This window comes from Malus domestica, chromosome 09, assembly GCF_042453785.1.
Source record: "Malus domestica chromosome 09, GDT2T_hap1".
NCBI lineage: Eukaryota > Viridiplantae > Streptophyta > Magnoliopsida > Rosales > Rosaceae > Malus > Malus domestica.
Genome location: NC_091669.1, coordinates 4545521 through 4572855, shown reverse-complemented (window position 1 = coordinate 4572855; position 27335 = coordinate 4545521). Strand labels below are relative to the sequence as shown.

Sequence of the window (27335 nt, the reverse complement as noted above, 5' to 3'; positions counted from 1 at the left end):
GTTTCTAATCAAAATTGTTCATTGCCGATTTATAAAACTTCATCTTTATAATTAGAATCCTCCTTATTATAAAGTACTCTATAAAGATCATCTCTGCAAAAAATAAATTAAAACTAAAGTTATTTAGTCATCGAACTGTATAAAACAGACGAGCGAAATTGGAAAAGCCATTAGAAACCGTCTATGTATTTGTTACAATAGATTGACTAAAAACACTATGTTTAATTTATTTTTTGTAGGAATGATCTTTATAGAATGATTCATAATATGAACGGTTCTGATCATAAGTATAAAACTTAAATTATTCAAACACGAAGAGTTAGTGTAGAAGTTCCTACTCATCCTCTAAATAAATGAGCGCTTAGTTTGATTGGAAAGTATGATCTTTTAGTTCATTGATATTTTTTTTGGAATTTTAACAAAAAAACTCTTGATATTATTCATTTTAACGAAAAACCACATTTTTACACTAAAAAGTGAATTATGGTATTATTCACTTTATCCTTTATTTTGTCTTTATCGTTAAAACTCAAAATTTTCAAGCATTTTCATTAGTTTTTTTTTAATGAGGATCCTCTCTAGATCCTCTTTGTGAGAATCCTGGGAATTCTCAAATCATGTTCGTTCATCGTACATGGTGCAGTCAGTTTTCATCAGGTACTATTCATATTCAATTTTAAATAAAAGTATTTAAAATAATTTCAAACCGTACGATATACGATAAACGGATTTAAAGATTCTCAGGATCTTCGCAAAGAGAATCTGCAGAGGATGCTCATTCATTTTTTTTCCCAGTTACTAGTGCAGTGATTGATTGTGACCTGTGAAGATAGAATGACGCACTATATAGGAGATAAGATTACTGCAAGCAACAATTGTCTCGTAGTGCGTAGAAGACTAGTATGCATTATGCATGCATAAATCCAAAGAGCCAAAGGGACGAAGGTGGGTGGGGGTGGGGCAAGGGGTTTGCATTGCCAATGAACAATACTTTGTTGTGGTGTGATATCCACACACCTATTTTTACTTCTTACACACTTTTTTAATTTTCGGCCGTCAGATCGGATGAATTGAAGAAGATCAAAGGACAAAAATCAATAAGGGTGTGTGAGAAGTAAAAAGAGGTGTGTAGATAGCACATCCTTACTTTGCTCAACTTCTTCTCTTTAGACGTGACATAATTTTATCAAACAAAATTATAAAAGTTACTCAAACGAGCAATATTCATTTCTTATTTTAACCACATTGCTTTGCCTCCGATCAATACAGAGGGGCAGCAATCAAGGATGAAAATTATTAGCACGGTCTTCGCCTACTACTAATAGAGGATTATCCATTTGCCTATTAATGAAAATTACATAAGAACGCCATCACTTATAAAAGAGTTTTGGTATTCACGGGATTAAACGAGTGTGCATTTGACACACTTTGAAATTTAAGAAAATAGACACATTTAATTTCCTATTAGGCACCTAAGAATGAGTACTCAAAATATCGAATGCTTGAATTAGGTGTCAAAAGTACACAGTTTTCCTTTTGAAATGTATTTGAACTGTTTTTGGCATTTATAGAATCAAACGAGCGTGCATTTGATACACTTTGAAACTTAAGGAATTAAACTCATCTAATAAGCAACAAGACCCCTAAATTGGAGCAGGTGGTCCTCTACTACAGTGGTGGAGAGGAGTGGCGCCTTTACATAACGGCGTGGGTTCAAACTCCATCAATGGCAAACTAATTTCTAACTTAACGACAATATCGCTCAACTCAAAAAATAAAAAATAAAAAAAATAAAAAAATAAAGAAAAATAAAAAAAGACCCTTAAATTGGATGACATCCATGCCGAAGACTTCGTTGATTATTCGTCAAGCGCACTGCCTACGTATACACAAGAAAGAAGATATAACTTGACTGATAGATGTTAATCGAGAATCTTTATTCCAAAACTTGACTTGAAAAGTCTTTCCTGATCGTATGACCCACTTAAATCTCAGCAATTTCTAGCGAGAGAGAAACACACAACCACACATTTGACACATCTATAAACAAGAACTGATCAGTGTACTCATGCATACAACCCAAGCAACAATTTAACACCTTCATACAATTTACCATGACGAAACCAATTTTCATGTCTCATCTGTCCCTTTCCTTGTTTCTGCACATAATCATTGCCACCACACTCGTCGCCGCCGATCCCCCACCTATCTACACTCCGGTGGAAGATATCACTGTTAAATGCGGCTCTCCCGGCCAGTTATTTAATGAATATGATGAAAGAAATTGGAGTGGAGATATCAAGTCAAAGTTTACCCCCATAGATGTACACCAAGCAGCTGGTAGTAACACATCCGTGTTCAAAGAAGCACTTCCCTCGTCCTCTGCCCTCCAAATTCCTTACACCACAGTTCGGCTTTCTCGCTCTGAATTTACTTACAGATTTAACCTCACCGCCGGCCAAAAGTTCATCCGCTTGTACTTTTACCCTGTTTCGTACCCTGACTTTGACCGCTCCGAAGCGCTCTTTTCTGTCAAAGCCAGTGGATTTACCCTTCTCAAGGACTTCAACGCTTCTGTGAATGCCGATGCTTCTTTCAAGGCCGATGGTTATGAGGTGGGGACATTATACAGAGAATTCTGCATCAACATTGAGGAAGAAGACCAAAGTCTAAACATCACATTCACTCCCAGTGGAAGCAAAGCAAGCCCGGATGCGTATGCGTTTATCAACGGAATTGAAATTGTGTCCATGCCCCCAAATCTTTACTATACTGCACCAGAAGACCCCCATGGGATTGAAATGATAGGCACCGAAAATACGATTCGCGTTGAAAACAACACTGCCATGGAGATAGTTTACAGAATCAACATAGGCGGACGCGGGTTGTTTTTCAATGAAGACACCGGCTTGTACCGCAACTGGGAGGGCTATTCATTTGAGCAAACTTACTTGGATAATGCAAGTTTTAGGTACATCGCTCTACCAATTAACACAAGCCTTCATCTCAACTTTGCAAAAATTCCAAACTACTCCGCTCCGGAACAAGTTTACCAAACCGGGAGGTCTATGGGCCCAAACGCCACCATCAACCAGCGGTACAACCTCACCTGGGGATTTCCTGTCCATCCCAATTTTTCTTACCTGGTTAGGCTTCATTTTTGTGAGTTTGAGCCTCAAATTAGCAAGATTGGTGACCGAGTGTTTCAGATCTACATAGCCAATCAAACGGCTGAAACACGAGCCGACATAATCGACTGGAGTGGCGGGAATGGAATTCCAACGTACAGAGACTATGTTGTGTTCATGCCTTCCGTCACCGGAAACGAGAAGAAAGTATCTCTCTCCATCACACTGCAACCACACCCTGTGCATTGGAGGGTTAGTAGGTCCTTGGATGCAATTTTGAACGGGCTGGAGATCTTCAAAATGAATGATACAAATGGTAATCTCGCCGGACCAGACCCCAATCCGCCTCTTCCTCATCCGAAAGAAGTGATACCACCAAGAAAAAAAGGGTCAAGGACTCATTTTATTGCCGTTGTTGCTGGTGCAGTCTCCGCCGCACTCGTAGTGCTTTCCGTACTAGGGTTACTCTTGGTTTTTAGACACCGACGAAAATATGTCAAGGGCTACGGACACTCTAGCCGCAGAGCGGCAAACTCTACCAATTCACGAGGCGGCTCATCTCTGCCGTCCGATTTGTGTCACTGCTTTTCGCTGACGGAGATCAAAGCCGCCACCGAAAATTTCAACGAAATTTTCATTATTGGTGTTGGCGGGTTCGGCCACGTGTACAAAGGGAACATCAACACCGGCGGCCGTGATAGTGGGACCACCCCCGTTGCGATCAAACGGCTTAAGTCCGAGTCGTCGCAGGGGGCCCAGGAGTTCAAGACGGAGATCGAGCTGCTCTCGCAACTTCGCCACCAGCACTTGGTATCACTCATCGGGTATTGTACGGACGAGGGTGAGATGATCTTGGTGTATGATTACATGGCGCTTGGGACCCTTCGTGGCCATCTTTACAACACCGATAATCCTCCTCTTTCGTGGGATCAACGACTCCAAATTTGCATCGGCGCCGCTCGTGGGTTGCATTATCTACACACAGGCGGGAAGTACACGATTATTCACCGAGACGTGAAGAGCACAAACATCTTATTGGATGAGAAATGGGTGGCTAAAGTGTCCGATTTCGGGTTGTCGAAAATGGGCCCCACCACCATGTCCAAGACCCATATTACTACCGTGGCGAAGGGTAGTTTCGGGTATTTGGATCCGGAATATTACCGTCTTAACCAGCTGACGGAAAAGTCTGACGTGTACTCGTTTGGGGTGGTGTTGTGTGAGGTTTTATGTGCCAGACCAGCTTTAGTGCGTGGACCAGACAAGAAGCAAATGAGCCTAGCTCACTGGGCAAAGAGTTGCTATCTCAAGGGGGAACTTGATCAAATTATGGACCCTAACTTGAAGGGTAAGATCGGAACTGCGTGTATGAATAAATTCGCTGACGTCGCGATGAGTTGCATGCATGATAATGGGATCAATCGGCCGTCGATGGATGACGTTGTGTGGGGGCTTGAATTTGCATTGCAGCTCCATCAAAAAGAGGAACAAGGAGAATTAGGTTTCGACATTGACAAGAAGGGAGAAGATGAGGTTGCGGTAATGAACGATAGTGATGCATTAGGGTTTAGTAGTAGCTTGGGAGAGTCATCGGATTGGATGACCAAAACAAATAGTAGTGAGCAAAATTCGACTACAAACGAACCGATCAAAGGGATGTCGAGGACAATCTTTTCTGGGATCGACGATCAAGATGGGAGATGATGATCAGTGTCACATATTTATTTAGTGGTGTGTATGTGCTACAATTTCAACTCAACTTGTAATTTATGTATTTTTTTTTAATTTCAAATAAACTCGTAATTTTTTTGTTCCAATTTCCCTGAACCAATTAAACGTAAAACATGTATTGACAAAGGAAAAATAAAAGTAAAACACGCATTGTGACACATTCTTTTCTTTTTGAACACATTCAAGTTTATTTCTGATTTTTAAGTGAAAAAAATTAAAAGATATAAATAAATAGAAGCGTGAAGAATGAGGAAATGAATGCAGATAAACCATTTCCTTAAAGCATAAACTTGATTTTATTAGTGTAAGTAATAATAATCATCATGCAACATAAATTTATTTGGATTAATCTCAGCTTACTATTTTGAATTTTTTGGTTTTCAACATTTGGTACATCAAATTTTTTTCATTACAGAGTCATAAATTTGGAACATTTTCATACATCCATTACAGCTGCTATTAAATTAACCTTTAACTAGTGACATGACGCTCACGTGGACAATGACTGGGCCTTGATCATTGTTCACGTAGGTGTCACGACATCAGTTAACGGCTAATTTAACAGCAACCTTAACAGAGGTATGAAAATATCTCAAAATTATAACTTTAAGTAGCACTTTAGAATTTAAAAAAAAAAAAAAAAAAACTTGATATATAAAAGTTGAAAATCAAGAAATTTTAAGGTAGTAAACTGAGATTAACTCAACGTATTTTATTTGTAATTTGTGAGTGTGAAACTAACAAATAAATCTTTCTGAAAAATGGTTTTATATTTTTTATCTTTTTTTCTTCTGGTCAAGTACTTTATAGTCAACTATCAAAAGCTGTACAATGATTAAGGGTGTTTTTGACATTTTAAACTCAATGATCCACATGTACGAGAGATTTTTCAATGTGACCGTCACACGAGATGGTATACCACATGTCCTTATATAAATAGTAGGTTATGTGTGTTAAAAGGTTAATAACTTAAAATTTAAAATTTTCCACCACTTGCATAAAAAATATGTGGTGTAACATCTGTATTCTCGTCACAACTAAAAATTTCTCCACAGGTACGGTTTTCTCAGCAACCACCAGTAGTAAGTATAAGGAATTGGATCTTCTCCGAGGCAAAGCCTCGGGATCTTCTTGACCCAATAACACTTGCCGTTGGATTTTGATCCAACGGCTACAATTATTATAACTTTTAGAGGGACCTCCTGTTTGTAGCCAACGGCCTATGTTAGTCGGTCAGGAGGATCCCGAGGCTTTTCCTCAGAGAGGATCCAATTCCTAAGTATAAATGCTGCAAAACCAAACCCTTGTACAATTTAATTAGGAATTATGATTCTTTTGTAAGATCACACATCGTCCAGGGGAGTGATCCTTATATGTATATTCACATCCCTACCTAGCAAGAGGCATTTTGGGAGCTCACTGGCTTCGGGTTCTATCGGAACTCCGAAGTTAAGCGAGTAACGTACGAGAGCAATCCCATGATGGGTGACCTACTGGGAAGTTGCTCGTGAGTTCCCAGAAACAAAACCGTGAGGGCGTGGTCAAGACCCAAAGCAGATAATATCGTGCTACGGTGGAGTCGAGCTCAGGATGTGGTTGGGGACGAGGCCGGGATGTGACAAATTGGTATCAGAGCCAATCTCTAACCGGAAGTATGCCGACGATGACGTCGGGCCCCTTTAGGGGGGTGGATTGTAAGATCCCACATCGCCTAGGGGACTGATCCTTATATGTATATTTCCATCCCTACTTAGCACGAGACATTTTGGGAGCTCACTGGCTTCGGTTTCCATTGGGACTCCGAAGTTAAGCGAGTAGCGCACGAGATCAATCCCATGATGGGTAACCCACTGGGAAGTTGCTCGTAAGTTCCCAGAAACAAAACCGTGAGGACACGATCAGGGCTTAAAGCGGACAATATCGTGCTACGGTGGAGTCGAGCCTGGGATGTGGTTGGGACCCAGGACTGGATGTGACATCTTTCCACTCCAAATCTCCTTCCTTTCCCTTCCATCGTCTCTCACTTTTCTTTTTCTTTCTTTTTCTGTATAAAAAAATCAATATAAAATAGTGACGTGAATTAATCGCAACTACTTAAATAAGAGAATAAGAGAATTTGGAGCGAAAAAATATACTCTATAATCTAAAGAGACATTTATGGAACAAAATAATATAAGAAATACTAAGGAAACTCACTCAAAAGTGAAACTATTTAAGGACCTTTTGTCCTCATGTTTTAAGTAAATATTTTATAATGTTAACACACAAATTAATGTTAAATTGTGAGGTAACAGATAATCATAGAGAATCTTACTTTAAGAATGCCTCCTTAACATTTTTTCTAAGATTTCTAAGATACTATCGTAATAGAGTTTCGGACTAGTAATAGAAGTCTTGTGAAAGATGAGAAATGCTAAGAAAACTCTTTTAAAAATGAAACTTTTCATGAATTTTTTAATCTTTTATATTTTAGACACAATATTTAATAATGTTAACACATAAATTAATATTAAATTATGATAATCTTTTGAATATTTCTCGTGCATGATTATCTTCGAATAATTTTTTATTATTACTAAGTTATTTGTAAATTCACGTGCTGACGCGGATGGACCAACCAAATATACGAGTGGCTTAAATTGATTGGATGACATGAGCTTTCGATTCTATCGAGATATTTTTTTAGTATGATCAAAATATAGTGATATATTACGTGAGGGCGTAGTTGGGGCCCAAAACGGACAATATCGTGCTACGGTGATAGAGCGGGCCGGGGATGTGGTGGATCCCACATCGCCCAAGGGAGTGATCCTTATATGTATATTCACATCCCTACCTAGCACGAGGCATTTTGGGAGCTCACTGGCTTCGGGTTCCATCGAAACTCCGAAGTTAAGCGAGTAACACACGAGAGCAATCCCATGATGGGTGACCCACTGGGAAGTTGCTCGTGAGTTCCCAGAAACAAAACCGTGAGGGCGTGGTCAATACCCAAAGCAGATAATATCGTGCCACGGTGGAGTCGAGCCCAGGATGTGGTTGGGGCCGGGGCCGGGATGTGACAAATTGGTATCAGAGCCAATCTCTAGTCGGAAGTGTGCCGACGAGGACGTCGGGCCCCTTTAGGGGGGTGGATTGTAAGATCCCACATCGCCCAGGAGAGTGATCCTTATATGTATATTTCCATCCCTACTTAGCACGAGATCTTTTGGGAGCTCACTAGCTTCGGGTTCCATTGGGACTCCGAAGTTAAGCGAGTAGCGCACGAGATCAATCCCATGATGGGTAACCCACTGTGAAGTTGCTCGTAAGTTCCCAGAAACAAAACCGTGAGGGCGCAATCAGGGCTTAAAGCGGACAATATCGTGCTACAGTGGAGTCGAGCTTAGGATGTGGTTGGGACTCAGGACGGGATGTGACATCTTTCCACTCCAAATCTCTTTCCTTTCCCTTCCATCGTCTCTCACTTTTCTTTTTCTTTCTTTTTCTGTATAAAAAAGTCAATATAAAATAGTGACGTGGATTAATCGCAACTACTTAAATAAGAGAATAAGAGAATTTGGAGCGAAAAAATATACTCTATAATCTAAAGAGACATTTATGGAACAAAATAATATAAGAAATACTAAGGAAACTCACTCAAAAGTGAAACTATTTAAAGACCTTTTGTCCTCATGTTTTAAGTAAATATTTTGTAATGTTAACACACAAATTAATGTTAAATTGTGAGGTAACAGATAATCATAGAGAATCTTACTTTAAGAATGCCTCCTTAACATTTTTTCTAAGATTTCTAAGATACTATCGTAATAGAGTTTCGGACTAGTAATAGAAGTATTGTGGAAGATGAGAAATGCTAAGAAAACTCTTTTAAAAATGAAACTTTTCATGAATTTTTTAATCTTTTATATTTTAGACATAATATTTAATAATGTTAACATATAAATTAATATTAAATTATGATAATCTTTTTAATATTTCTCGTGCATGATTATCTTCGAATAATTTATTATTATTACTAAGTTATTTGTAAATTCACATGCTGACGCGGATGGACCAACCAAATATACTAGTGGCTTAAATTGATCGGATGACATGAGCTTTCGATTCTATCGAGATATTTTTTTAGTATGATCAAAATATAGTGATATATTACGTGTTATTATATAAATAATAAGATATATAAGTTAAAAATTTAATAATTTTAAGTCTAAAATTTCTTATCATTTGTATAAAAATATTTGGTGTACTTCTAATCACAATTAAAAACAATTTCGGTTCACTGATACTTTTTATTTTCCTAAAGACTAGTGCAGTGATTGATTGTGACATGTGGAGCCAGTATCACGCACTATATAGGAATCCATTTATGCATGCGTAAAACAAAGTGCCAAGGGGATCAAGGTGGGGGTGGGTCAAGGGGTTTGCATGATTACATTGCCAATGGACAATAATTGGCTCAAATTCTTTCTCTTTAGACGTGACATAATTCTATTAAGAGAATTGTTAATTAAGGAGACTTTGTCAAGATTCTAGATAAATTCTCGGCTACTTTACAATTTAACATTAATTATCTATAAATATTATAAAAATAAAAAATGAGATGTGATATTTACACATCATTTTTTACTTCTTACACATCCATTTAATTTTCGATCGTCGAATCAGATGAATTGAAGAAAATCAAGGGACATAAATCAACAAAAGGTGTGTGAGAAGTAAAAAATGGTGTGTGGATAGCACATCCCTAAAAAATATGAGATAGTAGAAAGTACATGGAGAATTTTACTTTTAAAAGAGTCTTCTTAGAGCATTTCTAAATGAGGTGTCAAATTTTAAACATCGAAACAATATTTGATGGCTTATGTGACAATTTGATATTTTGTATAATTTTTTGCTCCACCGATATGTTAAATAATAATGTCATTTTATAATTTTTTTTATCTCTTTGCGGGCTCCAATGATTGAGATAACCAATCGAATACTTGAAAAACACAAAAACATTTATTATATATTATAGTACATCTATTAAAAACCTATTTAATAAATTTGACATCAAAAGGTTTTGTTTTCAATCGATTCAAAGCCATTAAGAAATTGAAGGGTCAATTTGAGAGAGTTTATTATCATTTTTTACTGTAATATATCTACGTCGAGATGCTCTTAGCATTTCTCTTTTATCAAATAAATATTATAACATAAACTGTTTAGTTTCTTTTTTCATTAAAGGAATAACAAGACATGGCAATGTAATTGAAATGGATGAACAAATGTAAAGGCTAACCTATACAACTGTTTAGTTTCTTTATTATCAATAATGATTATATAAAAAAAAGTTCATTCGATTTGAACGCCATTTTTTTATTTAGATGAATCAAACAAATTTCCGATTCACCATAAAATTATTACATGTTATCATAATTATGGATTTGTTTTAGAACAACTGAATGACTAAATCTTCTTATTGAACTAAATGAATTTTTTAAGAATGATATGATTTTAAAATAGTGAACTAATGTCATGAGGGGAGCGTTCTTTGCTAATTGGCTATACAAAATGTCACATCCTGAACTCGACTCCACTGTAGCACAATATTGTTCGCTTTTGGCCCCGACCACGCCCTCACGGTTTTGTTTATGGGAACTCACACGAGAACTTCCCAGTAGGTCACCCATCATGGGATTGCTCTCGGACGGACTTGCTTAACTTCGGACCACGCCCTCACGGTTTTGTTTCTGGGAACTCACACGAAAACTTCCCAGTGGGTCACCCATCATGAGATTGCTCTCGCATGAACTCGCTTAACTTCGGAATTCTGATGGAACTTGAAGCCAGTGAGCTCCCAAAAGGCTTTGTGCTAGGTAGAGATGAGAATATACATATAAGGCATAGAGGATCCACTCCCCTGGGTGATGTGGGATGTTACAATCCACCCCCCTTAAGGGCCCGACGTCCTCGTCGGGACACTTTCGGCCAGGGATTGGCTCTGATACCAAATTGTCACATCCCGGCCCGGGTGGGACCACTTCCCGGGCTTGACTCCATCGTAGCACAATATTGTCCGCTTTGGGCCCCGACCACGCCCTCACGGTTTTGTTTTTGGGAACTTACACGAGAACTTCCCAGTGGGTCACCCATCATGGGATTGACCTCGCGCGAACTCGCTTAACTTCGGAGTTAAGATGGAACTCGAAACCAGTGAGCTCCCAAAAGATCTCGTGCTAGGTAGATATGGGAATATACATATAAGGCATAGAGGATTCACTCATCTGGGCGATGTGGGATGTTACAATTATTGTAAGATCACACATCGTCCAGGGAGTGATCCTTATATGTATATTCCCATCCCTACCTAGCACGAGGCTTTTTGGGAGCTCACTGGTTTCGAGTTCCGTCGGAACTTCAAAGTTAGGCGAGTTTGCGCGAGAGCAATTCCATGATGGTTGACCCACTGGGAAGTTTTCGTGTGAGTTCCCAGAAACAAAACCGTGAGGGAGTGGTCGGAGCCCAAAGCGGACAATATCGTGCTATGCCAGAGTCGACCTAGGGAAGTGGTCCCTCCCGGGCTGGGATGTGACAATTTGGTATCAGAGCCTAACCCTGACCGTGGTGTGCCGACGAGGTCGTCGGGCCACTTAAGGGGGGTGGATTGTAAGATCCCACATCGTCAAGGGAGTGATCCTTATATGTATATTCTCATTCCTACCTAGCACGAGGCATTTTGGGAGCTCACTGGCTTTGAGTTCCGAAGTTAAGCGAGTTCGCGCGAGAGCAATTCTATGATAGGTGACCCATTGGGAAGTTCTCGTGTGAGTTTCCAGAAACAAAACCGTGAGGGCGTGGTCGGGGTCCAAAGCGAACAATATCGTGCTACGGCGGAGTTGAGCCCAGAAAGTGGTCCCGCTCGGGCTAGGATGTGACACAAAACAAGTTGCAACGACGGTGGCACTCTTAATTAGGTTTATATGGGATATACTAGTCCTCATGCATATAGAAAATATGAATAGAAAACTAGATTTTAATTCTTAAATAAGATGAAGTTTAGAAAAACGTCTTATACAAGATTAAAAATTGAATTTAATTCCTAGATTCTATTTAATGCTAGCATATGTATTCAATGTTTATCTTTTTTATTTATAGTTTTATAGTATTCATAAATTAAATTTTATGAAAAATTATAAATTTTAATTGTCATTATGGTACGTATCTTACATAAGAAAATATTTTCTTAGAGATTTTTTGGTACACTTACATTTTTGCATATTTTCTTATTTGTCACTAATTCATTACAATATATTTAAGTACGAACATTTCGGTACACTAGGTTAGTATAATATATTTGGGTACGGATATTTCAGTACACTAGTTTAGTATAATATGTTTAGATACCGATATTTTGGTATACTAGTTTAGTATCATATATTTAGGTACGGGATTTTCGGTACACTTATGTTTTTGCTTATTTTCTTATGTGCTACTAATTCACCACAATAAATTTAGGTACCACAATATATTCAAGTACAGACATTTGGTACACTTATTTTTTTGCATATTTTCTTATGTGTCATTAATTCACTACAATAAATTTAGGTACTACAATACATTCAGGTACAGACATTTCGATACACTAATTTAATAAAATATATTATGATACAGACGTTTAGATACACTATTAAAGGAAGTTAAATAAAATTAATGAATTAAAATGTGTATAATAATACATTTAAAATTTAATGTAATGATATTAAAGAAAATATCTATTAAATATTAAAATAAAAATATAATATAAATTTGAATTAAATACACATTAAAAAACTAAAATCAATATCCAATCTAACACCATATTTTTATTAAATATTAATCTTCTTCAAGGATTAAAGTTTAAAAACTCCAAATAATATTTGGAGAAAAGAAGCAATGGAGGATCGATAATTCGATCGGTCATACATATAATATACATATCATGGATTCATCTGCAACTGTGGTGGTGATGATGCTGCTGATTATGGCTACGACGTCTCAGCTGCCCGTCACAAGCCATTGCATGGTGATGAGCAACAGCAGGACAAGTCAGCGGTGCAATGTGATCGGAAACCGTATGCTTCTGCCATCCACTCGCCGGAGCTGGCAATCCTGAAAACTGCTACGTGTACAAGAAAGGAGGATGTTAATATTGGAATTTATATTACATATATGCTATTTCAATTTCTGTTGTTGTGCTTTATTATTTATGTTTATTTAAGAAGAATTGCATAATATTCTGCTTGTAATCTGTTGCCCTAGCATTCTATGATTTATAAATCTCAAGTCAACAATTTAGGTCTCAAAGGAACTGGTAGTGGCCTGGCTTTAACCTTTGGACATTTAATGATGATATGAATCAAATAAATTAACGGTTCATCATAAATCGGAAGTTAAACCTTTGGGCACTGATGACTGTGCATTTTAATAATGTCAGTAAGGATAGAGTTTGTTTGGAAGAAGATGGATAACAACTACAGATTTTTCAATGCTCGAAATACAGAGCCGAACATAACATGTCATTATACAATTAAAGGGACACTTGAATTGATCGGACAACATGAACCTTCAGTTCACTGATATTTTTTTCAAAGATGATCTTTGCATGATGATTCATAACATGAATAGTTCTGATCATAAGCACAAGTTCTGTAGTTCAAACATGAAAAATTTTAAGAAGTTTCTACTCATCCTTGAGTAGTCAAATATTGTTTCCAAATAAATGAGTGGCTTAAATTGATCGGGAAGCATAATCTTTTAGTTCACTGATTTTTTTTTCCTAATGACTAGTGCAGTGATTGATTGTGGGAGTAAAATTCTCTCATTTTCAAAATTTTCTTTTCTCTAATTCTCTTATATTTGAACGATCGCAATTAAATCAAGTTGACATCTAAAAAAAAGTAAGAAAAAGAGGATTGGAAGGGACGCACTATATGTGTGTCCTCACTGCAGGCAACAATTCTCTGATAGTGCGCATACTGGTCATAGTGCGCACACAGCGTAAATCCAAAGAGCCAAAGGGACCAAGGTAGGTGTTTGGGGGTGTGGGGGTGACCACTTCTTTCACTTGTTGTTGTTTGTTTGTTTGTTTGTTTTTTTTTTTTTTTTTGGGGGGGTGTTATGGAGAGGGGTTTGTAAAATTATTTTGAAACGTCAAATGATGTTTGTGTTGCTTTCAAAAACTTGAGGAGATTTAAAAAGAAAAAACAGAAATTTTAAAGGTGCATGCGTGATTAACCTCTATTAAAAGTTTTACAATGATTAAGGGTGTTTTTGGCATTTTAAACTCAATGATTGACAAGTAGGACTTTCTCACCAATAATAACCTAATAAGTATAAATGCTGCAAAACCAAAACCCATATATAGACAGACTGTCATTGAACAAATTAATTTACCATCAGAGTAGCGTTTTATACCAAAGTCTTGTACAAGATTTTCTTCAAATGACCGTGTATACTAAGTTTTTCATAAATTCACACTGACATAGAAGGAGCAACTAAATAAAGAATAATACTTGACTACTCAAATAATAAGTGTAGTTCTTAATCAAAATTATTTGTTGCCGATTCATAAAATTTCGTGTTTATTATTAGAATCGTTCATATTATAAATCATTTCATAAATATTATATCTACAAAAAATCAATTAAAACTAATATTGTTTAGTCATCGAACTGTATAAAAACAGAATTGGTCAAAGCATTGCGAACCGTCTATGTATTTGCTACAATAAATTGACTAAACGATCTTAGTGTTAATTCATTTTTTTTGATCTTATAGAGTAATTTATAATATGAGTAGTTTTAATCATAAGTACAAACTTATATGATATGAATACAAAGAGTTTTGAGTAAGAGATTCTCCTCATCCTTAAGTAACCAAATATTGTTCTCAAATAAACGAGTGGCTTAATTTGATCGGAAAGTATGATGTTTTAGTTCACTATTTTTTTCCCAGCGATAGTGCAGTGATTGATTGTGAGCTGTGAAGCTAATATGGCGTTTCTATGCTATTTAGTATTATGTTTTAATGTTATTTATCTTTATTTGTAAATAAAAGATCTTAAATTTTATTTTCATTAAAAATAAATTTGAACTATATTTTTACTAATTTATTATAAGGAAAACTAATGAAAAGGGCTTGAAAACTTTGAGTTTTAATGATAAGGACAAAATAAAAGGTAAAGTGAATAGTACCAGGATTGACGTTTTAGTGTAAAAATGTGGTTTTTCGTTAAAGTGAACAGTACCGGGTGCTTTTCATTAAAGTTCCTTTTATTATAAGGTTATTCCAAATTATTTTATTTTAATATTAAAAAAAAATTATTGCGCTATCTGTAAGAGATAAGATTACAGCAGCCGACAATTCTGTGATAGTTGGCAGAAGACTAGTATGCATCATGAATGCGAAAATCCAAAGACCCAATGGGACCAATGCATGGCCAATGAACAACACTTGGCTCAAATTATTCTCAGATAAGAATTATAATACAATTGCTTTTTTATTATTATTATCATTAACAATTATCTTTTTAAAAAAATCATCCAATTTAAACGTCTTTTAATCATTTATATAAAGGAAAACTAATGAAAAGGGCTTGAAAACTTTGAGTTTTAATGATAAGGACAAAATAAAGGGTAAAGTGAATAGTACCAGGATTGACTTTTTAGTGTAAAAATGTGGTTTTTCGTTAAAGTGAACAGTATCGGGTGCTTTTTGTTAAAGTTCCCTTTATATAAATCAAACTATTCACAATAAAAAAAGCTCCTTATTATCATAATTGTCGATTTATTAGGCAACAAAAGGATTAAATCGAGTAAATTTTTTTTTAAAAATAATCTTTAAATAATAATAAAGAAAATTTTATTTTAAAATATTGAAAAAATGTCAAGTAGGAATGCTTGTTCTTTGCTGATTGGCTCGTACAATACAAGTTGCAACTAGTGACCACTGTCGGATTTTTTCATAAGCCATAGCCTACAAGTAGTACCCATCCGGATGCATGAGATGTACTATTCCAGTTGCTCCAGCATATAGAAAATAAGAATATTTGGAGAAAAAAAGAAGGATCGATATCATGGATTCTCCTGCAACTGTGGTGGTGATGATGCTGCTGCTTATGGTGACGATTTCGCAGCTGCCCGGCACAAGCCATTGCATGGTGATGAGCAAGAGCAGCAACGTCTCCAACTGGTGTGACGGGCGTTTCGGCCGGTGCCAGCTTATTCCACAGGAGGGTTTGGATTTACTGGAGCCCGATGATAGTTTCAGGCATTTGGTGGAATTGGATACTTCAAATGTTCAACAAACACAGCCAATTTCCTTTGGCACGCTAACGCCGCAATGTGGTCGGACAAGGCTGCCCCCCTGCGCTACAACCAGACCAGATGTAAGACTTGAAAACTGCGGCACGTACAACAAAGGCTGTTATCGTCATCCTCAAATATAATTATATCTGTGCTATTTCAATTTCTGTGTCTTGTGCTTTGCTATTTATGTTTATTTAAGAAGAATTGCGTAATATTCTGCTTGTAATATATTGCCCTAGAACTCTATGATATATAAATCTCAATTCAAGAATTCAGTTTTCAGAGGAATTGGAAGTGGCTTGGCTTTAACCTTTGGCCATTTTATTATTATATGAATCAAACAAATTGACGGTTCATCGTTAATCGTTAATCGGCCACTGATTTCTGCATTTAAACAAAGTCAGTAAGGATAGAGTTTGTTTGGAAGAAGATGGGTAACAACAAAGTCTTCGCCCTCTATTTGCCATGTGAAATTTGAATGGTCCCGGATGTATGAAGTGATTCTTTATTTTTCTATTTCATTTTATTTATTTTATTACAAATTCAATCGTCAATAATCTTGGAAAGATTTAAACTTTCTTATCATTTCGGTTTGAGGAATGCAAACAAGACTTTTAAAAGTAAGACTCTTCATGAAGTATCTGCCACCTCACAATTTAACATCAACAATATTGTGTAAAAAACATGATGGATAGAAAGTTCATAAAGAGTGTCAAGTTGTGCTGCAAATGAACGAAATCTCAGAGGTCAACGATCCGAATGGGAGATGATGAGCGACTTAAAAGTACTTCTAGGCCATAGAAGCGTTTTCTAGAAAAAACAAATGCCAAGTGCTCTTAATTTTCCTGTTTTAAAATGCAACAGAAGTTGCCCAACGAATAAGCAGTCGATCGTCATTTCACAAGAGTACAATGTTATAACATTTGTAAACAAGCGCCTATGTTCTTGTCAAAATTTTCAGAAACATTTGATCCAAGTCGAAAATAACTGGGAACCAATAATACTCGTTCAACCTCTCATAAGTCAATCAGGCACCTACGTTAAGACGTAAGTTTCTAACGAATAACTAAGCCTTGCACTGCCTGTGATCCATCGTCAGCTATCCTGTTAGCTCGAATGGTGCTGATAACGTTTGCAATATTACCCTGAAAATGAAGAACTCTGTCAATATACGATTGTATAATGAAGATATACGAACAATATAATACAAAGAGTGGTTTTTCATACGATAGCAATCAAAATCGGTTCTTAGTGGGCAGTCAGTAATGAAAACGCAGCTGCAGTTACTTACCCTCCAAGTTGCTAACTTTGTTCTTAGTGTAAGCCATTGTTCTTCCCCAAATACTCTGAGAGTACAGCGGCTGCAGATGAAAGGCCAATTCAGTTCAAGAACAAATATATACGTCTTTGTGTGTACGCAGAAGGTATGAAACACAAACTAACCTCACAATCACCACTTGATTCATCTGGTCCATTTTACAGTCCATTAACTTGGCAGTTATTGCCTTTACCACCCAAAGTTCAACTTCATCATCATTAATCTGCCAAAACGAAGTGCATAAGCATAATTAACCATGATGTCAAATAAAAACCGCTGGAACCAGAAAGGTAATCCAAACTAACCTTAAGAGTATCTCTGATAACACCGTAAGGAATCTGTCCAGATTCATCAGAACCAAGATCCATCAAAGAAATCAACCTCATCTTAGTTATGCAGTCTTCATGGCCAAGACCTATAACGTTTCAAAAAGCATAATTTAGACAAATAAAACAAAGTAATAGTCCAAAGAAAACGCAGTCAGTTGAAACTAAACTTTACCGTAGCTTTTCAGTAAATCAGAATTTGCAGCCTGAAACTCCAAGTAAGCATCCAGCCTCTGAGTCAGAAAGATCTTTAAAAGCTGATAGGCCAATGCATGCTTAGTATCCTTCTCCAGTTGCTCTACAGCAGGCATATTTAGCAAATCACACTGCAGCATAACAAAACTGACATTCAGTTATCTAAATGCCTAATGGAAGGGGACGATATGATCATCACAGCCAAATGCCTAGTTGTTTTGAAGTGCTGATCTTAAACCAGCACTTCGTCATGTGTTTATTCAGACTAATGCCAGAAAAACAATAGTATTAATATATTACTTTATATGAATCAATTTTAAACTACTACACAATCAACTGGATCCACCACATAAAAATAGAGTTTTTGTTAACAAGAAAATGTAACTTACTTTGTAAAGGATCTATCACAAGTAAATAAGGATGAAGAGTCACCAAAGAGAAATACGGCCCAAAAGATTAGTATAAAAAATCTTCAAAATTCCACTAGATCCTACAAAAATAACCTGAAACATGTCTGGGGCCTTCACAAACTCAACAATTGTGCGTACAGCTTCCTCTTTGGCTTCACTCAATGTATGTGCATCTTCACCAGAAAAAGTCGCCAAGTACTTGGTCAGGAATTTGAAAGACTCCTTTGCCAAGCTGAAAATACAACAGACAATACAACCAATTGTTCTTAAAACAAATCGAGGAGAGACATGTATATATAGAAAAAAATATTACAAAACATACTTTTTATGTTCTTTCAGAACATTAGCAATGGCAAGAAATAACTGCCTCTGATCAGAGATCCCAATATTCCACTCTTTCAAAAAACTTTCCACCTTTTTGAATGAAGGGATGACATGTTCAGCGACCTTCCCATTGATTGCCAAATTAAGCGCACTCAAGTAGACTAAGAACCGGCTATATGGGTTCTCCAGTAGGTTGTACAGATTGAACAAACTGTAAAGAACAACGAAAAACGGTCAGAAGTACTTAAAATCAAAAAAGCTAAATTCGTGATCACAATGGTATCATACATCTTTACGCGCAGTGCAGGCTTGTCACTTGGTTTTTGAGTAATCTTTGAGGATATAAGCTTTGCCATCTCAAGTGCTTCATCTGGACTTTCCGACTTTGTAACCACGTTGCAGATAACAGTGAATATGCACTCAAGATCTAGAAGGAAAAAAAATAGGAAAAAAAAAAGAAAAAAAAAAGCATGAATTTGTGTATGATAAACATTGACAAAACCGTTAAGCTATCACTTAATTATCTCTAATAATTGAATGAGTTGATTCACCTACGATGCATGGACACGGACACAGGGATACGACTTGACACGGAGATACGTCAAATTAACAACCACAAGGGAATACGACATGACATGACACAACACAAGGATACGAGGGGATACCACCGTGCCCATGCATCACAGTGATTCACTAAGTCCATAACGTCCAGCATTGATCAGGAACATTTTAAAGAATATTAGCAATTTCAATTTCTACATTGTTGAGCATCTACGTCACTGACCAAAAACATATGCAGAACTTTGATGTAATTATGCTATAGAACTTCAAGCAAAAATTAAATAATAGTGGATGAACGAGGATTGGAAGAAAAACCTCTGTACCATCAACATGATGTCCTTCACATCAACATCAATCAGCTAAATGGTAAATTTGTGAGAACATACAGTCATGGAATGCAATACTAAGCCCCTCAATCCACTTAACTTCTTCAAAATAGTACATAAAATTTTCATAATACAAATTGTACCTTTTTCCGAGACCTTTGACAATATGACCTCAGCCGATGTAAGCATAAGTGACACCAAATCGAACGACCTGCCCATTTCCACGCATTCTTGGGCTTCAGCACATAGTCTAGTAACTTGTGGCTCAGCAACCTGGCAGTTAGTCATGACGAAGATAAAAAGAAATTCACCAACTTCCGTAACGATATACATATGCACAGTATCTATACACACATTACATCCGCAAGTATTTCGGATTTCTTTTGTTAGGAAAAAATGGTGGTGAAATATCAAATCTTCCTTCACATTGTCACGAAATTCGGCAAACCCAAGCTTCGGATTTGAAAGCATTACAGTTAAAACTGAGTGTAGGCTTAAGCTGTTTAGAGATTAATCATGTAATACGCAACAAAGAACTAAAATTTAAGAAAACAAATCCAGTATCTAATCACAGATTAACACTAACAAACCCTAAAATTCAGTTCAATGACTCGATCCAATAAACCGAGTGGAAAGCATCCAACCACCGAATTGAATATAGAATAAACTACAACACAATCATATCTTGACCTAAATGCGCAGAGAAAACATGGAGGGGGAAATTGAGAGAGGAGAGAGAAGAGTACCTCGTGGCCGGCGTCGGCCCAGGCGAGCTCCGAGGTGAATCGGACGACGGCCAGAGCGGGATCTTCCTCGGAGGTTTGCACCACAGTCGTCATTGTTGGAGCTCTCCGCAGCTGCAATTTGGTTGTTGTTTTGCAGCAGAGACAGACAAGGGAGAGAGAGAGAGACGAAAACCCTAGCCGAGGCTTAAGCTATCTATCATCTAAGTTCGTGTGCGATTATAGATGGCTATTATCGTCTATAATTTTCGTGTGCGATTATAGATGGTTATTATCGTCTATAAGTTTCATTTATTTGCAACCCCACTCATAAGGGTGGGGTGCCCTACTAACTCGAGGGGTTTAGGGCGTGTTTAAAGTGACTTCACAAGAGTAGTGAACAGATTTCAACCAACCATGCTTCATTTGACCAAGGCTCCATCACCCATCGCTTTAATACTTTGCTTAATTACAAGTCCACGCTACTAGATTTGACTATAAGTTTTGTTTATATTTAGAGTTGTTATTTATTTAAATTTTAATAAAAAATTAGTGAAAAATTAATATAATTTGCTAATTAGTCATATATCAATAGTTAATTATTGTTTTCGACCTAAATAATGCTATACTCTAGAGTCCGTTTTTACTCAACCCCCTTACCCAAAGCGACAGTTACCGCCCCCTACTCCAAAATCATGACATGTGTTAAATTAGCTAATCGTGTTTATTTTACGTACTTACTAGGGGTTAGGGGAGTTGAGTAAAAACAGACTCTATACTTTATTTCTATAAATTTTAGCAGTAGGATGACTTTGATTGAGCTGGATTGAGTTTTAATCCCAAATTCTGATTGAGTCTCGAATTATATGTTCATATGGATTGCAATTGTGTGTACCAAGCATTTTTCGACGACGCTCTCAACGAACATGCATTTCATGAAGCACTAGATAAGTGCTTCTCCGATGAAGCACTACAAATCCTAAACTATTTTTTAACTATTTCTTTTTTTCTAATCAGACATTGCTGAAAACGCTTTTAATTGTCAGAAGGCGTCTTTAACACTTTTAAAAGCAATTTCAAACGAGTCCGAGTCAGTGAATGGATGAAGTAGAGAGTACAATGAAGGCCAAACGACAAAGAACTGCAGAACCAGTGCATTATGCACTTGCATTTGGATTTGTAGCCAAATTTATATCCATCATACAACATTACATTTGCAAACATGACATTTCTGGAGCATGTAGGTATTCATATTTCTGAATTATACATACATATATGTATATAATTGTGTATATTATCAGTGCTTGTGGTGATTTCTATATAAGCAAGTTTCAGTTCCCACTCCCACCACCAAACAAATAGCCAAGGGATGATCCGCCACCGGGAGCCGCGTGAACCTTGGTCGATGGACGATCCTGCATCCACATACATAACCCGTCATCAACAAAAACATATCCTCACTTGATAAACAACGAATGCGCCATCAAATATTGTATCTGTATTTTAAATAACGTACGATAACATGGTGGTACATTGTTTTTGCTACAACGATACCAACATGCTATCAATAATCTGTCCACAGTTACAGAACAGACGCATGTGTCATAGCCGGACTAGACTTGCACGACATGGTTATGCGACAAAGACAGAGTTATAACCATAAGCCTATGAAACAAGTAAACTAATTAAAAGATTACGCACCGTGATGAAATTTCCGCAGTTCTGGCCATCAACTCGGAGGTAATTGTTCGTAGGCTTGCTGTGAATTCCGGCTGGAAGCTGCTTACCGCTCGGTGACGAAGCAGGAGCTGGAGAAGGAGCAGGAGCAGGAGCAGGAGCTGGGCTAGCATTCTGGGGTGGAGGTGGTGTGCTGTTAGTAGTTTTTGGGGTTTTGTTAGCAGTGGCAGTCTCTCCACCTCCAAACAAATACCCCAAAGAGCTTTTTCCACCACCGCAGCTGACTCCACGCCCCATGTTTTCTTTTCCTATTTCCAGCAACAAGTCCCAAACCAAACATGTTATTTCAAAGGACGGCAACATTTGCACTTGAAAGTTTAGACTTTGATCACAAGCCAACCTATGTTTGATAATTAAAGAGGGTATTGTACGATTTATATCGTGATGACGTATGCAAAACCCAGCTAAAAGATACCTATGAATGCAAAATTGGTCCATACAACAACAGATTATCGACGCATTACAAGATAGTGATTTAGCCATATGCACTCTAAACGAGGAAGAACAAAACTGTAGCCCTAGAAGAAAATGTACCACCTCATGTGCACAAGGCATTGACATATATTACCAGAGAAAAGGGGGGATAATTAACATGAAATTGGAAAAACAGAAACAAACAATCAGATCATGGCAAAGAAAACATGGTAATTGATCTGAATTTTGCACAGATAGAAAAAAAAATGGAAAATTAACGTACGTTGTTTTTGCTTCCTCTTGCTCTTGGGGCCTGAATTTTGGAGCCCTGCAAAAGCAACAGAGAGGTTTGTTCGCGTTTGGATTTGTTTTTTTCTAACCAGAGACATGGTCAATTTCTGAGCTGGTGATATGGTTCGAATCCGCACGTGGCGTTATTTGGGATCAATGATTCACAGTTGCGCACCCACGTTGGTGAGGTGGCAACTCGTCCAACTGACTATAACTCGCGTGATGAGAGAAAAATAAAATATATCCCCGATGGTTGCAATCTGGAAATTTTGCAATCAATTGTGTTCCAGAGGTTTGGTGTGACATGTTTCATTTTTGTATGTTTACTCAAAGTTAATAGTCTAAACTTCATCTGAGTCCTACTAAAACAAACTTCTGAACACAGTGACGAAATTGCATTTGATCGGAAAAATTACCTCAAAAATACGAACTCATTTGGAAGTGATTTTAAAATAACTGAAATTGCTTTTAGCAAAAATGATTTTGGATTCCAAGCACTTTAAATGTTTTTCCAAGATTCACTTGCATTTTTACTAAGGATTGGTTCCGAAAACATTTTCGCCAGAAGCGCTTTCAACCATTTTAAAAGCACTTCAGAACGAGCTCGACATCTTTTTGTGAACATGTCTCATAAAACGAACAAACACAACTTTTATCCTATAGCTATGTTTATTTACATGCTTAACTCGATATCTTATCTAATTGAACTGCATAAATTACGGATGATTCCGGCGGCATTTCAATCATATGCCAGCGGAGATCAAGAAAGAACAGCTTTATAGACGACACCCAGCAGGAAAAAGGTGGTGTCTCTATGTAGAAATCTTTGAAATCTCCACCAATAACTTGTGCAGGGCTTGAGGCTTTGAGAAAAAAGGTGAGTGATCAGCGCCTTTCAAGCGAAGGACCTGTTCGGGAGGGCTTTCTTTTATCATGCTCTCCTGGACTGTGGTGGGTATGGCATTGTCTTCAGATGTTTCTATATAGAACCGCCTCACCGAACCATATTTCAAGTTGGATAATGAGAGCTTCTCCAGAACCGGGGCAAATGGAATTGGCCTCATAGAGACGGATGCCAATGCGACATCCTGGAGCAACAGAAGTAAAAGAAATTAGCAAAACTGATAGGGAAAAATGGAAAACCACTTGGATGCTTTTCGTCGGGAGCTTGGTACATTTAAAGAAGTGAGGCATTACCTTGGCAGGACTTTGGTTAAATAACAAATCCTTCAACAACGATTTATCAAGATCAATAGCAGTTGGAGGCCGATCATTCCCATTTGCGTACAAAAATACTTGGGCTTGGCGCATAAGATCGTCTGAACTTGCCTGCAATAATTCTAAGCATTAGTCACTCAACAATTCATATAAACCTTAAATAAGTTATTCAGTTCAGAATTACGATACTCGTGTGTAAATATTCCGTAAAACATAGTGACAGGACGTGAGGCAAAATGCTATTGCAAATTGCAGAGAAGAAAAATGGGTTCTTTTAAGTAGATTCAGAGGATAAACATTAAACAAATCTATCTACACATATTAAGGTTTCAAGGATACGAAATCTAACGTCAAATTTCAGATTTTGAAATCCATTCACCTGAGGGAAATTACAGATTTATCAATTCAAAGACAAAAAGTCTGAGGGAAAACCTGTTGGGAGAACATTTCAAGAGTACTTTGTCCGTTCTTTAACATTGCCGCAGCAATAAAAATGGCCTTTGCGACTTTATCCGGAAACAACTCCATTGCATATGATACACATGCACCACCGAAATCATGACCCGCCAATATTACCTGCATAATACAGCAAACAAAAGAATTGAAACAGAGAAGAAGTTATATACCGAAGACGCATACTAGTCTAAGTACCAAACAATAAATATAGCTCATATTTTTTAGCGCGACTATAGAGCAAGTACATGTTTTTCAGGCATAACTGTTTTAGTTTCGTTTATATGAACATTCCAAAACGAGCTAAGTTATAGAGTCTCAAAGGAGTGCAAAGTCGCAAACTTTACATCCCATAGTTCTTGAAAGCTACACATGCGGCATATCAAATCACCAACAAAGTGAGCACCTTTCGAAAGTTAAAGTGGTGAAATCTCAATTTTACCAATTATAAGTGAAGTTTGGCTGTGAACTAGTGTTAAGATGACCATGGAACGAAATTCACGCTAAAACAGCAGCATAGATAAGATTAGGAATCGGGAAAAGTAATTGGAAAGCAATTGAACAATTGAATATACCTTCTTCCCCTCCGGAAGTTTTTCGAGAAAATCAGAAAGAGGCTTCACGTATTGTGAAAGACTTGTAACGCTGTTTGTATCAGATGAATGAATACCAGAGCCGGTCAAGTCTACGGCAGTAACCTTAAAACCACCCTCCTCTAGAAGTGCAATGGTTTTATACCAACACCAAGCACCAAAGCCACCTCCATGTACAAGGACAAAATGGTTGGTTTCTAGATCATCAAGTTTAACGTCCTATCAAAACACAAAATTTGTTAAGAACCAAAAGAAATTCAACAATGGCAACAATCGAGCACGTCATTGCGGAAACTAGACAATAACTTAATCAAATCAGTGAAAATAAACCGTATTCGAACAATCACAACAAAGGAATTCCATACATCAACACAAGAAACATCACGTCGATTCTCTGCGCCATTATTTACATGATCATGATAGTTTAAACCCGCCACTTCTCGGCATTCGGTATATAAACATTGACGTAACTTGAAATGCAAGTTAATTCATCCAGAAAGGTAAAACAAATTGCAACATATGGAATTTAATTAAAACAAAAAATCGAACATCTTTAAGGTACACAAGTACGTATGCAAGAACAGAGGTATACACATGTATAGATATAAATATGCATGTATTTGTCAGTTTGTGCACGTGTGTAAATAGAGAAAAACACCCAGAAGAGGACATTGTTAATTAAGTCCACAATCCACTCCAAGTTCGAAACTTTAATCCAAAAATTAACAATATTAATCCAAAAATTAACAAAATTTAATCAAAAGTCATTAACACTAACCTGATTGACAAGCTGGTGGGGCTGGAGGAGGGGGTCGGTGAGGGACCTGGCGCGGGAGCTGGAGCTGCGGGGCAGGGCATTGCTGCCCTTCTTGGAAGTGGAATTGGGGTAGCGGAGGGAGGCGGAGCGATCAAAGGGCAGAGAGCCGTTCTGCTGGTGCTGCTGGAACAGAATTGCGGCGGCGAGAGCTTGTTCCTGGATTAGAGCGTCGTCGAGCTTCTCTTTCCGGGAGGATCGGACACGGGTCCAGCGGTTGCTGGAATTGGGTTGCGCCGGCGGGTTGGGTAGGCGCTTTATGGGCTTTCGCTTGGCGGGTTTGGGTGCGAGGATGGCGCAGAGGTTGCCCATTGGGATTGGTAAAGCATGTAGAGGGGGACGTGAGGGGAGAGAGAGAGGAGAGAGAGAGAGAGAGAAGTTAAAAGGAGGCAAAGAGGAGGGTGATGACTGATGAGCTGAGAGAGTGGTGGCAAACGGCCGAAGGGTGAGTTGAGAAGGTGGGCTGATTGGGTTGGTCGATGATTGAGGAGGTTTAAATATGTATTAATAGAGAGGGTGTGGAATATTATGGTAAACCAGTAATGAGACTCGGTTTCCTTGGTCACCTATTTTTCTACAATATTTTATAATATTTACACGAAAAATGATATTAAATTGTGAGATTGTACAGAAAAAAAAAATTGTGAGATTATAAAGAGTCTCACTTTAAACAGTATCCTTAGCATTTCTCATGGCTAACAACTTCATAACTGTCATTTAGTACTACGGTCTAGTAAGAAGTCTTAGGTTTGATGCTCGCGAAAAACGAATTTGAATCACATTATTACTAGCTCATTGTGAGACTACGTCAACCCCCTCCTTAGTGAAGATACTATCTTTTGTTCATAAAAAAATAAAAAAATTCATAACTTTGGGTTTTCCACTTTTGAACCAAGTCTCATACATTTTTTTAGGGGTGTACTATCCACACATCTCATTTTACTTTCCACACACCCTATTTTACTTCTCACACATCCTTTGATAATTTATGTCCGTTGATCTTTTTCAATTCACCCAATCCGACGGCCGGAAATTAAAAAAGTGTGTGAAAAGTAAAATGGGATGTATGGATATCACATCATTTTTTTATCGCTTGGTGATTAAGATAACATTTTATATTGAATTAGTCAACTTATTGACTCTAGTTAATCTAATTTTTAAACCTTTTTTTTTTTTTTTACAAATTAATTCTCTAAATTACTATGTAAATAGGTTTAAATTTGAGTGCCAATGCAAAAGTGAACCTGCTCACAATTTTAACCAATTAGTTTTCCTTTAGTTTAACTCACGTTTTTTTAGAAAGTAGGAAGTGGATCACACCTCATTTCAAATCAAACTCAACGCTCAACCTCACGTAACATGTGAGCCAGTAACTTGAAGAGAAATTAAGAGAAATTTAAAATTTTAATAATAGTATCTTTTGTTATTTCAAACTTTCTAAGCT

At 37.2% G+C, this 27335-nt stretch overlaps 4 protein-coding genes across 4 annotated transcripts; 1 reads left to right on the top strand and 3 right to left on the bottom strand.

Moving 5' to 3' along the window:
• The first annotated feature begins 1534 nt into the window (after window positions 1-1534).
• On the top strand, window positions 1535-4945 carry LOC103442434 (receptor-like protein kinase FERONIA). Its single transcript, XM_070804678.1, has one exon. It carries the CDS (start codon window positions 2115-2117, stop codon window positions 4830-4832), a length of 2718 nt encoding a protein of 905 aa, XP_070660779.1. The 5' UTR covers window positions 1535-2114; the 3' UTR covers window positions 4833-4945.
• Window positions 4946-17056: 12111 nt separating this feature from the next.
• On the bottom strand, window positions 17057-20642 carry LOC103442433 (uncharacterized). Its single transcript, XM_008381217.4, has 10 exons — window positions 20396-20642; window positions 19793-19922; window positions 19051-19189; window positions 18761-18973; window positions 18532-18670; window positions 18009-18159; window positions 17813-17922; window positions 17633-17730; window positions 17481-17550; window positions 17057-17334 (listed from the first exon to the last, which is right to left on the bottom strand). The coding sequence occupies exons 1-10, from the start codon at window positions 20486-20488 to the stop codon at window positions 17245-17247; spliced, it is 1233 nt and encodes a 410-aa protein (XP_008379439.2). The 5' UTR covers window positions 20489-20642; the 3' UTR covers window positions 17057-17244.
• An 871-nt stretch (window positions 20643-21513) lies between these two features.
• On the bottom strand, window positions 21514-23101 carry LOC108174105 (protein SPIRAL1-like 3). Its single transcript, XM_017334448.3, has 3 exons — window positions 22806-23101; window positions 22073-22356; window positions 21514-21786 (listed from the first exon to the last, which is right to left on the bottom strand). The coding sequence occupies exons 1-3, from the start codon at window positions 22909-22911 to the stop codon at window positions 21703-21705; spliced, it is 474 nt and encodes a 157-aa protein (XP_017189937.2). The 5' UTR covers window positions 22912-23101; the 3' UTR covers window positions 21514-21702.
• Window positions 23102-23317: 216 nt separating this feature from the next.
• LOC103442850 (putative methylesterase 11, chloroplastic) lies at window positions 23318-26365 on the bottom strand. The gene is made up of 5 exons (XM_017334123.3): window positions 25856-26365; window positions 25060-25296; window positions 24464-24607; window positions 24011-24142; window positions 23318-23901 (listed from the first exon to the last, which is right to left on the bottom strand). The coding sequence occupies exons 1-5, from the start codon at window positions 26201-26203 to the stop codon at window positions 23626-23628; spliced, it is 1137 nt and encodes a 378-aa protein (XP_017189612.3). The 5' UTR covers window positions 26204-26365; the 3' UTR covers window positions 23318-23625.
• Between the last annotated feature and the right edge of the window lie 970 nt (window positions 26366-27335).

Coding starts and splice junctions, on each gene's coding strand:
- LOC108174105 (XM_017334448.3), bottom strand. CDS start 22,911: ATGTCTCTGGTTAGAAAAAAACAAATCCAAACGCGAACAAACCTCTCT. Junction 22,357..22,805: donor CAAGAGGAAGCAAAAACAAC/GTACGTTAATTT, acceptor TGCTGGAAATAG/GAAAAGAAAACATGGGGCGT. Junction 21,787..22,072: donor ACTGCGGAAATTTCATCACG/GTGCGTAATCTT, acceptor ATGTGGATGCAG/GATCGTCCATCGACCAAGGT.
- LOC103442850 (XM_017334123.3), bottom strand. CDS start 26,203: ATGGGCAACCTCTGCGCCATCCTCGCACCCAAACCCGCCAAGCGAAAG. Junction 24,608..25,059: donor AACTTCCGGAGGGGAAGAAG/GTATATTCAATT, acceptor TGTATTATGCAG/GTAATATTGGCGGGTCATGA. Junction 23,902..24,010: donor TTAACCAAAGTCCTGCCAAG/GTAATGCCTCAC, acceptor CTGTTGCTCCAG/GATGTCGCATTGGCATCCGT.
- LOC103442434 (XM_070804678.1), top strand. CDS start 2,115: ATGACGAAACCAATTTTCATGTCTCATCTGTCCCTTTCCTTGTTTCTG.
- LOC103442433 (XM_008381217.4), bottom strand. CDS start 20,488: ATGACGACTGTGGTGCAAACCTCCGAGGAAGATCCCGCTCTGGCCGTC. Junction 17,923..18,008: donor TGATTTACTGAAAAGCTACG/GTAAAGTTTAGT, acceptor GAAACGTTATAG/GTCTTGGCCATGAAGACTGC. Junction 17,731..17,812: donor TTATCAGAGATACTCTTAAG/GTTAGTTTGGAT, acceptor TCGTTTTGGCAG/ATTAATGATGATGAAGTTGA.